The sequence below is a fragment of the Myotis myotis genome, unplaced genomic scaffold, assembly GCF_014108235.1.
Source record: "Myotis myotis isolate mMyoMyo1 unplaced genomic scaffold, mMyoMyo1.p scaffold_m19_p_1, whole genome shotgun sequence".
NCBI classification, from domain to species: Eukaryota; Metazoa; Chordata; class Mammalia; order Chiroptera; family Vespertilionidae; genus Myotis; species Myotis myotis.
In genome coordinates this window covers 147030890-147044799 of record NW_023416313.1, presented here as the reverse complement: position 1 = coordinate 147044799, position 13910 = coordinate 147030890, and the positions used below count along the sequence as shown (strand labels likewise).

The 13910-nt window shown below is 56.2% G+C and overlaps 1 protein-coding gene across 2 annotated transcripts; it reads left to right on the top strand.

Annotated features, from left to right (window-relative positions):
- The first annotated feature begins 557 nt into the window (after positions 1-557).
- NFATC4 (nuclear factor of activated T cells 4) lies at positions 558-12583 on the top strand. 2 transcript variants are annotated; one of them, XR_004974940.1, is made up of 11 exons: positions 558-847; positions 1977-3072; positions 4952-5114; positions 5685-5884; positions 6193-6365; positions 6831-6971; positions 8078-8133; positions 8420-8546; positions 8750-9334; positions 10017-11821; positions 12324-12583. XR_004974940.1 is itself a non-coding variant. In XM_036354399.1 (10 exons), the coding sequence occupies exons 1-10, from the start codon at positions 748-750 to the stop codon at positions 10082-10084; spliced, it is 2709 nt and encodes a 902-aa protein (XP_036210292.1). In that variant the 5' UTR covers positions 558-747; the 3' UTR covers positions 10085-12583. The 2 variants fall into 2 exon arrangements, 1 of the variants encoding a protein (XP_036210292.1); XM_036354399.1 differs by having other exon boundaries at positions 10017-12583.
- Positions 12584-13910: the final 1327 nt, after the last annotated feature.

Here is a 13910-nt window from a genome sequence, read left to right as displayed (position 1 = left end):
GGCTTCTCGAAGGCCCAGGCAGGGCGGGCTCAGGCGAGGGACTTGGAAGGAAGGGCCTTTCCCTCTGCAGAGCAGCCTGCATCCACTCTGCACCCCGCAGTCCGCTTGGCCTGAGGCTCGGAGGGAAAGAGGAGGAGAGGGGGTCCTTTCTAGCTAGTTGGTGGCTGCGGAACTCCTTCAGAACGTAAGAAAGCGTCTCCGTGGGCCCTCCACCCCGCGAGCCCCAAATGTGGCCTCTTTAAGGCACTCGGACCCGGAGCCCCTGAACTTCAGCTAAGTTGGGGGTTGGGGGTGGTAGTGCTCCAGGCATCGGGCAGTGATTGTCACAACCGCGGGCCAATCGGCACCATTGTGGTCATCCCACGCTGGAGGGACCGTTTTCCAATTCAGTTTTGTTCTCTTTTTTTTTTTTCTTGAGGGGGAGGGGCTGGAGGGAGGACAGAGGGAGAGAGGGAGGGTGGGGAAGGACGAGGGGCGCGTGGTTTTCCCATCTCATCCCCGGAGGAGGGGCCGGAGCATCCCGGGCAGCCAATCAGGGCCGGGCTGGGGGGGCCCGCTTTGAAGAAGTTTGGGGAAAAAAGTTTGGAAAAGTTTCTATAATAACTAGGGGGCGTCCGGAGGGAGGCGGCAGCGGCGGAGGAGGGGGCGTCTCAGACAAGGGGCGGGAGGGAGCCGCGGGCGCAGCGACGGCAGCCTCCTGAGCGCCCCCTCCCACCCGGACCGGGACGGGGGGCTCCGGCCGGATCCATGGGGGCCGCGAGCTGCGAGGATGAGGAGCTGGAATTTAAGCTGGTGTTCGGGGAGGAGAAGGAGGCCCCCCCGCTGAGCGCAGGGGGCCCGGGGGAAGGTTAGTGCGGGGCTGGGAGGGGGTCTTGGGTCCGAGAGGGCAGGGCCCGGGGATTCTGAGTCTGGGGACCCCGGGGCAGCGAGCCTGGGGAGGGAGAGGACAGGGTCGGAGGTTGAAGGGAGTCGCGGGGCCGGGGGCTCTGTGGAGGTCTTCGGGGGGCCGGGCACCACTTTCTCCTTTTTAGGTGGTGACGGGGGTGGGGGCGGGGGTGCCGCTGGCTGCGCGCCGCCTCTCGGCTGGGCCGACTGTCACTGGGATCGGGGGCGAGCGGGAGCGGCGGTCCCGGGACCCCCGGCGCCGCCCCGGGAAAGGAAGGTTGGGCTCCGGAGCGTGCCCCTTGCAGACCGAGCCCGAGGCCGGCGGACCCGACGCCGGGGCCGGGACCCCGGGCACTCTCGGGGCCCGCCGGGGCGCCCCTCCCCCTCCCCGTCTGGCCGCAACAAGAGGCAGATGGCTGGGACCGTGCCGGGGGCGGCGGCTGCCGTTCGCACGGAATCCGTGCAGCGCGCGCCCCCCCCCACCCCACCCCACGGGCCGGGCGAGCAGCACCCCCGCCCCCAAATTGGGGGGGGGTGGGGAGCGAGGGAGGAGCCACCTCTCCTCGTCACCACTGCCCTGGCGCGCCCCCCGCCCCCCCTTCTTCCCTGGCCACTGTTGCGATAGCAACTGGGGCTCCTGCCAGCGCTGTTTGGGGGTTTGGGAACCGCTACTAATTGGGTTCATGTGTGAGTCGCCCCCAGCCCAGCCGGGCGCCTCTCTAAACGCGCCTCCAGGCCCCACTCCAGCCCCTCTCGACCTACATCCCTCACCTTCAGACCCACCCCGTCTGGTGCCCCAGGTCCCAGGGCAGGGGGCTCAGAGTGTGGGGTTTTCCGTGTGGGAACAGGCTTGGCGCTTCTGAATCCGTCTCTTCCACCTTCCGAGGTTCAACGGTGCTTCTGTCTTTGTGGCTCTGAAGGGCACCTTAGAGACCCCTCTTTGCTGAGGAGGGGGTGGCATACAAGACTAAGGGGGTTGATCTCTCCAGGAACCCAGACATCTTCTCACCTGCTTCTCTCTCTCCCCATCTCCCGTGGCATCCCTCTCTCTATCCCCCTCTCTCTGTCCCCCTCCCTCCCCATTTCGACAGAACTGGACTCAGAGGACACTCCGACATGCTGCCGCCTGGCCCTGGGGGAGCCCCCTCCCTATGGCGCGGCCCCTATTGGCATTCCCCGGCCACCACCCCCTCGGCCTGGCATGCACTCGCCGCCGCCCCGCCCAGCCCCCTCCCCTGGCACTTGGGAGAGCCAGCCGGCTCGTTCGGTGAGGCTGGGGGGGCCCGGAGGGGGCTCGGGTGGGGCCGGGGGAGGCCGTGTCCTGGAGTGCCCAAGCATCCGCATCACTTCCATCTCTCCCACGCCTGACCCGCCAGCCACCCTGGAGGACAACCCCGATGCCTGGGGGGACGGCTCTCCCAGGGATTACCCCCCACCAGAAGGCTTTGGAGGCTACCGAGAGGCAGGGGGCCAGGGCGGGGGCCCCTTCTTCAGCCCCAGCCCTGGCAGCAGCAGCCTGTCCTCCTGGAGCTTCTTCTCAGACGCCTCTGATGAGGCCGCCCTGTATGCCGCTTGCGATGAGGTGGAGTCTGAGCTAAACGAAGCGGCCTCCCGCTTTGGCCTGGGCTCCCCACTGCCCTCGCCCCGGGCATCCCCTAGGCCATGGACCCCCGATGATCCCTGGAGCCTGTATGGTCCAAGCCCTGGAGGCCGGGGACCAGAAGATAGCTGGCTACTTCTCAGTGCTCCTGGGCCCTCCCCAGCCTCCCCACGGCCAGCCTCTCCATGTGGCAAAAGGCGCTATTCAAGCTCCGGAACCCCATCTTCAGCCTCTCCAGCTCTGTCCCGCCGGGGCAGCCTGGGAGAAGAGGGGTCCGAGCCACCTCCACCACCCCCACTGCCTCTGGCCCGGGATCCTGGCTCCCCTGGCCCCTTTGACTATGTGGGGGCCCCACCAGCCGAGAGCATCCCCCAGAAAACCCGGAGGACTTCCAGTGAGCAGGCAGTGACCCTGCCTCGGTCTGAGGAGCCGGCTCCGTGCAACGGGAAGCTGCCTTCGGGAGCAGAGGAGACTGCAGCTCCTCCAGGTGGTGCTCGGAAGGAGGGAGCTGGCATGGACTACCTGGCAGTGCCCTCCCCTCTGGCTTGGTCCAAGGCCCGGATTGGGGGACACAGCCCCATCTTCAGGTGAGGGTTGTGCCCGGCACCACTGCCATTCCACTTTGGAGCAGGTCAAGGGATCAGTTTGAAGAAAGGTCCTAGTTCTGTGCCCTTGGCATTTCAAAAAGAGAATCTGTAACCAGCTTGGCTGCTATCATTTACCCACTTTTAGGGAGGATTAAATCAACAGCAACATACCCCTTCTACAAACTGATGATTTGCAAAAGGATAATCATTCCCTGTGGATCAATAAGAAAAAGCCCCGCCCCCGCCCCGCCCCCACCCCTTAGGCAAAGCGGGAGTTCCTCTAGAGCAGTGGTTCTCAACCTTGCTAATGCCACGACCCTTTAATACAGTTCCTCATGTTGTGGTGACCCCCAATTTCATTGTTACAAATTGAACATAATTAAAGCATAGTGATTAATCACAAAAACAATATGTAATTATACATGTGTTTTCCTATGGTCTTAGGCGACCCCTGTGAATGGGTCGTTTGAGCCCTAAAGGGGTCGCAACCCACAGGTTGAGAACCGCTGCTCTAGGGTCCTCCACACCTAGTTTTGGGCTGGCATGGTCTGGACATGGACTATGGAATGGATTTCATACTTACACGGGGTAGCAGGAAGTCCCCCTTCTCTAACTTTTAATTTCTAGGGCCCAATTTGTGCCTTAAAAGTATAGCTGCTCATTTGAATTAAAATAGCATATATTTGCAAGACAAAAATTCATATTAAAACAAGCAGTTCTTGCATTCTTTTATCCATTTTACCCTCAAAGAATCCTGTCCATTTCAATAATCCTGAATCTTGGGATGTCAGGTTGAGCTGGCTCCATCCAGGAAAGTTTCCCGGGAAAAGAAACCTTAACACCTGTTCTCCTTGGTTCCCCTAGGGCAGGGTTTCTCACCCTCAGCACTACTGATATTTTGAACAGGATAATTCTTTGTTGTGGAGGCTGTGCTGGGCTTTGTAGGATGGTTTAGCAGCATCCCTGACCTCTACCCACTAGGTGCTGGTAGTACCCCCTCCTCTAGTGTGACAACCAAAAAATGCCTCTAGACATTGCCAAATAGCACCTGGGGACCATCACCAGTTGAGGCCGCCCCTGGCCTCAGGTATCTGGGAGCTCAATAGAGGAATAACCCCTAGTTCCCTGACTGGACCTGTCCAGTCCCAACTAGTGGAATGGGCACTGACTGGGAACAGGGCGTGTGCTCAGTCCTGGCTTCTGTCAGTCACTGGCTTGCTTGGCTCACCATGTTCTAACATCTGGGTCTCAGTTTCTTTATTTGAAAAACAAAGGGGTTTATCTCCGAGGCCATGTTCAGTCTGAAATGGTGCTTCTTTCCTGGACTCTTTTCCCATCCAGGTCTAAGGATTAGGATGGGCTTTGGGTTCCTCTGTATCCAAGTGAACCATTGCCACCTCAGACTCTGTGCTCAGAGCTGGGAAGGAGGGAGTCTCAGGCCCGGTGCCATCTTCCACACCCTCATCTTGAGGGGTTCTGAGGGCCCTTCCCCTCTCACCCTGCTTCTGGGCTTTTGGACTATTTTATTCCCACACCCAAATCCCCTCCTCCCTCACATGCCAGGGAGCTGAGACTCGGTGCTGCCCTGACCAGAGTCTGAGGCTATAGATCAGTGATGGCAAACCTTTTGAGCTCAGCGTGTCAGCATTTTGAAAAACCCTAACTTAACTCTGGTGCCGTGTCACATATAGAAATTTTTTGATATTTGCAACCATAGTAAAACAAAGACTTATATTTTTGATATTTATTTTATATATTTAAATGCCATTTAACAAAGAAAAATCAACCAAAAAAATGAGTTTGCGTGTCACCTCTGACACGTGTATCATAGGTTCGCCATCACTGCTATAGATGATCAGTGCTCTTTTCTTCTGTCTAGGACCTCTGCCCTACCCCCACTGGACTGGCCTCTGCCCAGCCAGTACGAGCAGCTGGAGCTGAGGATTGAGGTGCAGCCTCGAGCCCACCATCGGGCCCACTATGAGACAGAGGGCAGCCGAGGTGCTGTCAAAGCTGCTCCTGGTGGTCACCCTGTAGTCAAGGTAAGGGGCAGAGGCCTGATAGCCTTCCTCTTCTCCAGTCCCAGATCCCTGCAGATGGGCTCCAGCTGTGCAGACCCGTGGCACTGCCCTTTCCCACACTCCCTCTCAGCAGTGACCCTGTAGGCAGACTGGAGTTGGGGGAGGAAGGGTGCCTTTCAAGGACCCGGATATACTTTCTACTCCTCTATCCCTCCACCCCCACTCCCTTCATCCCATGGGACACCAGCCTCATGTCTACTGTGGAAAATGATGGCCTGCCAGATGTGGGGGAGGGCTTAGGCTGAGGCCAAAGTTCACTGGGAGTTAGGTTGTCTTCATTGAGTTGGGCCAGTCTCTCTTGGGAGATTTTCCCCTTTGCCCAGCTCAGTTTGAGCCTTATTCCAAGAATAACACTGTGAACTCCAGGCCACATTTTCTCCACAACAGATGCCCAATCCCCCCTGGGAATCCCTTCCAGGATATCCTTTGTCTTTCACTAGCCTTACCCTTTGGAGGACTGAAAACCCTGGGATGGATGAAAGATCAGACAGCGGAGATTTCAGTTGTGTTGCCTGTGTCTCCCTCTGCCAGCTCCTAGGCTACAGTGAGAAGCCACTGACCCTACAGATGTTCATCGGCACTGCAGACGAAAGGAACCTGCGGCCTCATGCCTTCTATCAGGTGCACCGCATCACCGGCAAGATGGTGGCCACGGCCAGCTATGAAGCTGTAGTCAGTGGTACCAAGGTGTTGGAGATGACCCTGCTTCCTGAGAACAACATGGCAGCCAAGTAGGTTCCCACTCTACTCCCCCTCTGTCCTCAGGCTTTAGGACCAGTCTTTCCCATGCTTCCTCTTCCCAGGAGAGCTAGACATCATCCAGAGGAGCAGTTTCAGGCTTCCTCACCATCTAGAAGAGGACTTTTGGGGCTCGGGAGCAGTCTGCAGAGGCCACCTCTGGGTTAAAATAGTCCTCCTAGGCTCCCAGACCAGGTCTTCAGGGCTTTGGATAGAGGGTTGGGGGGCTTCCCTCTTGGGGTGCGGGTATTACCATGCTGGCTTCAGCTGGGAAGGCTTGCCTTCCATTCTTTGCCTTCAGCATTGACTGTGCTGGAATCCTGAAGCTTCGGAATTCAGACATTGAGCTGCGGAAGGGTGAGACGGATATCGGGCGCAAGAACACACGTGTGCGGCTGGTATTCCGGGTACACGTGCCCCAGGGCAGCGGGAAGGTCGTCTCTGTGCAGACAGCATCAGTGCCCATCGAGTGCTGTGAGCAAAGAGGCCCTATGCCATCTCTCTGTCTCTGTGACCATCTTGTCTGTGTGTCTGTCTGTCCACCTTATCTCCTCTGCATAGTGTCCTGTGCCCCATCTTTCTTGGGTAGCGCTGCAAAGGAGTTAGCCCTCATTTCTATGGTGGGAGGAGTATTCTAATTTGCCCCTGCTGCTGACTCTGTCTCTGGGATGGACTAGAGTGCCCCTGTCCTCCCTCTGTGGTCGGTGGCTCTGTGCACTTGTTTGATTAACTCTCTGGCCTGCCCTGCTGCTCACTGTCTGCCTGGGTGTCTCTCTACATGGTGTGTGCCACCCCAGGGGCTCCGTGGGTTTACTTGTGTGTCTGCCACCGAGGAGGGCTCCTCCAGGGCCCTGTGGCAGTTATTCCAAGGGCATGGGGCAGAGGAGGCTGTCCTCTCCATATGCAGTCCAGCCAGGCCTTTCCTGCACTGCTCTGCAGCCCAGCGCTCGGCCCAGGAGCTGCCCCAGGTGGAGGCCTACAGCCCCAGTGCCTGCTCCGTGAGAGGAGGAGAGGAGCTAGTGCTAACTGGCTCCAACTTCCTGCCGGATTCCAAGGTGGTGTTCATCGAGAGGGGCCCCGGTGAGTACTCACTGGGGAAGGAAGGGCAGTGGGGAAGAGTTGGGACAGGCAGGTGAAAGAACTCTGGCACTGCCACTAAACTAACTTCTCTGTAAAACAGGCAGATAGACTATCCTTCCTCTTGGACTTTCTGCTTCATGGGCATGACAGCAATCTGTAATGCTCAGGATGGTGAACAAGTGTAAGAAATACACATTCCATTTTTTAGGGAGAAGTTGGTTTTGAGATAATTGACCCCATGTGGATAGGCTGCAGGGGTGGTCAAACTTTTTGACTCGAGGGCCACAATGGGTTCTTAAACTGGACCGGAGGACCGGAACAAAAGCATGGATGGAGTGTTTGTGTGAACTAATATAAATTCAAAGTAAACATCATTACATAAAAGGGTACGGTCTTTTTTTTTTTTTAGTTTTATTCATTTCAAACGGGCCAGATCCAGCCCGTGGGCCGTAGTTTGCCCACGGCTGGGATAGGGTCAATGAGGAGAAGGGAAGAGGTAAACTTCATAGTCCCATGCTCAGTCCCTCCTGAGTTATGAGCCAGTAGCACAGCTATGATTACGAGAGCCTGTGACATACCCCAAGATGGAGCCTCAGAGGGAGAAGGGAAGACCGAGGGGCCCAGGTGCACCCACCAGCTTGAGGCCTTTGTCCTCTCCCAACCCTGAACACCAAGAGCCCTAGCACCGGTGCTCATATAGAGCAGATTTTGAGATGCTGGATCATGAGACTTGAGGTCTCATTGCCCTCCTTCAAGCTAGGACCCTTTCCTATCCTTGAACTTCCTCCCAACACTATCATGGGAGGGGATGTTTGGAACAGGATGGGAGGGTTCACGAGTTGCTTTTGTCCCCCACTCCCTTTGGTTCCTAGGCTGGTCCTGCTATCTCTGTTGGTCTCAGCTTGCTGCTCTATTCTTATAGACAGTTTAAAACCCTGCCTTTTCCATTCAATTGAATAAACATGCAGCAGGCTTCTTTGTGAGTGAAGCCTTGTAGAGGCCTTCTGAATCTGGCCTCAGCTCTAGCAGGAGGGGAAGTGGCAGAGGACTGGGTATGGGGTGGGGGCCCTGGAGCTGGGCTGGAGTAGTCTGTTCCCCCTGCACAGATGGAAAGCTGCAATGGGAGGAGGAGGCCACTGTGAACCGGTTGCAGAGCAATGAGGTACAAGTGTCACTGGGGTGCCCACCATCTGGGCGGGGCGGGGTGGGGGCGGGGAAGACGGCAGGGAATTCCCAGGAGTGGCCCTTGACCAGGGGAAGGGACTCCAGGAGTGACCTGTTCTTTTCTAGAGGACACATTCTGGCCCCTTGAAGCAGGTTCTTCTCTAGGGGATGAACTTCACTCCTTAGCAAATGGAAAAATCCAGGAGGTGGAGTTCCGGTCCTTGGAAGGGCTGGGCTGAGCCTAGGTTCCTGAGGGCTCCCTGCCTATCCTCTGCTCCTTCCAGGTGACACTGACCCTGACTGTCCCTGAGTACAGCAACAAGCGGGTGTCCCGGCCCGTCCAGGTCTACTTTTATGTCTCCAACGGGCGCAGGAAGCGCAGCCCTACCCAGAGTTTCAAGTTCCTGCCTGGTGCGCTCTAGGACAGCCCACGGTGGGGTGTGGGGGTGAGGGGAGCGTTGGCAGGGCAGAGGGATGCCATGCCTTCATCGTGAGGGATCTTGGGATGGGAAGGTAGATGGAGGGTGTGCAGTGTGTGTGTGTGTGTGGGGGGGGGGACGGGGGGTGCTGCCAGTCTTCTCACCAGTGTGTCCTCCTGCTTCATATCCACCCAGTGATCTTCAAGGAGGAGCCCCTACCAGACTCATCTCTCCGGGGCTTCCCTTCAGCCTCAGGCCCCTCCTTCGGCACTGACATGGACTTCTCACCCCCCAGACCCCCCTACTCCTCTTATCCCCATGAAGACCCTGCTTACGAACCTCCTTACCTGTCAGAAGGTTTCAGCTATGGCACACCCCCTCTGTACCCCCAAACGGGGCCCCCACCATCATACAGACCTGGCCTTCGGATGTTCCCTGAGACTGGGGGTACCACAGGTTGTGCCCGTCCACCAGTCTCCTTCCTTCCTCGGCCCTTTCCCAGTGACCCCTATGGGGGACGGGCCTCCCCTTTCCCCCTGGGGCTGCCATTCCCTCCTCCAGCCCCTTTCCAGCCTCCACTGCCTTCCTCCCCACCGCTGGAAGGCCCCTTCCCTCCCCAGAGTGGTGTTCACCCCCCACCTCCTGAGGGGTACAATGAGGTAGGGCCAAGCTATGGCCCTGGGGAGGGGACTCCGGAGCAGGAGAAATCCAGGGGTGGCTATGGCAACGGCAGCGGCTTCCGAGACAGTGTCCCTATCCAGGGTATCACGCTGGAGGAAGGTGAGTGTGGAACTGGCCGCTGCAAGTGTGAGTGTGTGTAAGAGATTGCTCTGCATGTTTGCTGAGGGCTGGCGCTTGATCCCTTGAGACCAGTCAGGGGGTCTCAGGAGGCAAGTTCGTGGTGCATGCAGCCACATGAACCCCGTTAACTTAATTCTGAAGGGTGCATGGAGTTCCTGCCTCTGCCCCAGATCACAAAATCACAGATTACAAGTACTTTCAAGATCACTTAATATACCTCCCCCGTTTGCAGATTGAAGCACTGAATTTCAGAGAGGAGCAGTGGCTTGCTGAGGTCTCAGTCAGGCATGCTTTCCCTTGCCTCAGCTTCCCCCTAAACATGCTGACTGTGGTCAGGATTGGTGATGAAGAACCTTGATATTTTGCCTCTTCCTCCCACTGACTACACCCACCACTGGCCCTGCTGACAGCGATTGTCCTGACATTGCGGGCTGCTGAGCCAGCAGGAGAGGGCTACGATGGGGGCCCGGGAGCCCACATGAATGGAGCTGAGCAGATTTGATTGGGAGCAGGTGTTAAGATATATTGGGGAAAGTGAGGCCCAGTGGAGGAGGAGCCTAGAGGCTTCTTAGACTAAAGCCTGTCTTGCATGGGTTGGGGGTCTCTGGAAAAGGAAGGGAGCTGCCCCTAGCCCAATCTCTCCATTGTCCCTCCATTACAGTGAGTGAAATCATTGGCCGAGACCTGAGTGGCTTCCCAGCACCTCCTGGAGATGAGCCTCCTGCTTGAACCATCACCTGGCAATTCCAGCTTCCTGGCCCCTCCAGCCCTGCCCACTTTCCCTTCATCCTGGGGTGGTGGTTCCAGAAGCTTGGGGCCAATCTGGTTCTTCTTTCCCCAGCTTTTGCCTCTTTCCCCCTGGCCCCCTCCTCCTCCCCTAGCTGAGATGTGGCCCCCTGGGCCTGGTGCTGCCAGGGAAGGCTCAGTGAGGGACAGCACGGAGGACGGAGGCTGGGTGGGAGGACTGACTGGAGTGAAGGCTGTGTCTAGATTGTGTACGGGCCCTGGTGCTGGGAGTCTGGGACGGGTGGATGGATAATAAACTGCTCACTGATGAGTGCTTCAGGCTCCAGAGCTCTTTGGCAAGAGAGGAGGGGCAGCTTACCCTAGCCTGAGGTGGCTTAGAGGTTGGAAAGAGATGGGATGTGGCTGGGATCATTGTAACCCAAAGAGCTTCTCAGAGTAGGGGGCTGGGGATAATTTAAGGGGCCCCAGAGGCTTCCTAACTGGGTTGGGGTTGGGGGCCAGAGCTTTAGTAGGCCTATCCTCCCTGGGATGCAAATTCCTGTAGGCTCTTTGGGATGGGACCCAGGAATCTGTATTTTCAAGTTTCTTTTTCTTTCTACCACCCAGATGATTCTGATTCATAGGCAAGGTCAGGAAACACCAATCTAGCCCTTATCCCTTATTTGCAAAGGAGGGATCTGAGACTAAGAGGGAAGGGGCTTGCCCAAGGTCACACAGCTAATCGTAGCAGGTTAAATGTATACTCCTGGGCTCCTGCCTCCAGCCCACCCTCAGACACCCTGACTCATCAGGTTCAGGCCCCTGAAGCTTATCTTCCTGGAGTAGGGTTGGGGGTGAGGGAGGGCTGGCATGGGTCTATCCACAGTCTGGATTCTTGGGGACAGTGAAAACATTCTGGAAAGATCTGTGCTTTGGAAGTAGATTGCAGGAAGCCATGCAACCTCTCTAGCGGGTCTGAGTGCTACCCTGGGGCTCAGTGCATTGTTTGGCTCCTGGCCTGTCTTGTAGATATGCCCACATATCACCAATGACAGGCCCATGCTCAAAGCCTGGTTTGTCCTGTCTTGACAGCCAATGTGGCCAAGTCCCCAGGGGGCTGGGCATTTAGTACCATTAGCCTGCGATGGCTAGGCTTGGCTGCTGGGGCTACACCCCAAATACATTCAGGGAGTTGGTACTCAGGAAACTGGCCTCACCTCCAGGCTGGTGGGGCCTCTCTATATCCAATGGGTTCCAACAGGCCTGGCAAGAACCCATGTGTTCAGAGGTGGGGGTGAGAGAAGCTGGCTCTGAAGTGGAGAACAAGAGAACCAGGATGACCCTCAATAACAAGGAATTTTCTTTATCTTCCTGAATGCAAACTGCTGTGCACCAAACTGACATCAAGTGATCAGCTCATTGGGCTGTGTCCTTGGCTGCTTTTCAAAGATACCCTCCAGTAGGGGCCAGAGTCATTACCCTGTAATTTCCATGTCAGGCGGGACCTTGGGATACATGTGTTATAACCAGCATTCTACAACACTCCCCACCCCACCTCATACCCCAAGATCTCTAACAAGGGATATCAGCTTCTGTGAATGAAAAGCGGTAGGGGACTCACTACCTCCCAAGACAGATGATTTCATTTTCTGCCAGGGCACTGCCATTCATTCATTGCCAGACATTTATCAGGCAGCTAAGTGCCAGCCAATGGGTCCTGGAGGACCTCACGAGGCCACAGTAAGTCAACATCTCATTGTAACTCAACAGTTCAACTCAGTAAATATTTCTCGTAGAATGTAAGGTTTGGGGGACAGGCAGTGAACAATTTTATTACAGGGCGCAGAAGGAGCAGAGAGCAGGGGCACTCCGTCCAGCTGTAGGAGCTAGCGGGAACTTCAGGGGTGACTTCTAGATTGAGACCTGCAGCATGACTGAACTGACCAACCCAGGAGTAGGAAAAGGCAGGCTGGGTGGAGCCACCAGAATGGGCTAGATCCTGCAGGAGAGCTTACTGAATTTCCTTCTCTGGCTGGAACTCTGAGCCTCCAAGGAAGGCTGACAGATGGAGGGCTTACTGCACTCAAAGGGCCAAGGGAGGTTCTGTGCGATGGGGATGGGGAAAGGTTAAGTTCTGGAAGAGGAGGGATTGGAGAGGAAAGCACAGGCTACATTCTGGGGGTCTCATAGTCATGCCAGGGAATTTAGAGTTATCCAAGGATGATGGGTGCTTCCTCACTAGATGGGAGTCCTCCTGGGGTGAGCTGAAATCTGCTTTCCTGTGGCTGCTCTGCAAGGCGCTGTGCTAGGCCCTCACTTCATAGAATCCTCCCGATTAGAATCTTGAGGTGAGTTAGCCTCCCAGGTTCATTGTCTCTTCCCAGGATCCCCACAGACATCTCACTCCCTGAGGCTGGGGTTGGGAGAGGATAAGGATGCTGGATCTACAGCTGGTGTCAGAAAAGACTTTCTTGGCCAGGGCTTCTCTGAGTGCAGTCTGAGGATTACTTGCATTTGAATCACTAGGTGGTGGTGGTGGTGGGGGGGGGGGGGGAGTGGTTTGCTTTGTTTTGTTTTGTTTTTTAATGTAGATTCCTAGGCAACCCCTGACCTTCTCAGTTATATTTTCAGAGGGGGAGGAGGAGGAGACTGCATTTTATTTATTTTTATGACTTTAAAAATTATTTATTGTTGAAAGTATTTCATATGTCTCCTTTCCCCCCATTGACCTCTCCCTGCCCGCCTGCCCTCTCCCCTCCCCCCAAGCACAGTCCCTCATCCCCCTACTGTCTGTGTCCCTTGGTTATGCTTATATGCATGCATACAAGTCCTTTGGCTGATCTCTTACCGCCCCCCCCCCCCGCCCCCGCCCCCACTGCATTTTAAAGAGCACTCTGGGTGATTCTTCAGAACATGAAAGTTTGAGAACCAGTGTCATTTGTCAAATAAATGTCAGTTCTTCCCACTCCAGACTCTATAATAGCTCCCTACCCCGTCACAGATCTTGTCTGGGCTGCTGTGGGTGGAGGATCACCTGGAGAGTGTACTTAGGGGAGGAGTAGGGCACACACATTCCTGACATTGCAACTCATCTCTTCCCTCACCTGGCTCTACCTTGCTGCTTAGGGAGTAGAAGATGGTGTGTGTGTGTGGGGGGGGGGAGGGGGGCAGCCCGGAAGCCGGGTGCAGTAGTTTCCCCTGGAGCTTACTGAGTCTCCTTCTCTGGCTGGACCTCTGAGCTTCCACGATGCCTGGAGAGGGCTCAGTGAGGAGCCCTTTAGCTGGGTTTCAGGCTGTGCTTGGAGCAGGAGCCACGGTACCTGGGAGCCTGCCGCCAGGCCCTTGCAGAGGAGCAGCATCTTTCTCACTTCCTGGAAATTCCAGATGTGGGAAGTGCATGGGGTTTGGCTGTTCTTTTAGAGCTGGTTTTAGTAGCCTCGTGTCTGATTGCTCACTTAGCCAACTCCCCACAAAGCCCTCCAGGGCCCTTGGTCTGTACCAAACCCTGTGCTGGGCGTGAGGGCCAGGGGCATCACACTGGGGCCTTGCCCTAGAGGAACGGACAACGCAATCACTAGTGGGAGAGACCTTCCTGCCTGGAGATTGGGGGTGGGTGTTGGTCTGAGCTGTATGAGAGGCAGAAATGATAGGTTGCTATGGAAACACTGGGACTAAGCCCAAGTGGGAGGGTAAAAAACGTTTTACAAAGGCAGGTGATTTTGAGCTGGGTCTTTAAGGGAGAGTGGGAGTTTTTCGTGTAAACAAGATAGGGGTCATGACTAGGGGTTAAAGTGTATGAGGTCAAGACCAAACAGGTGTGTAGAAATCA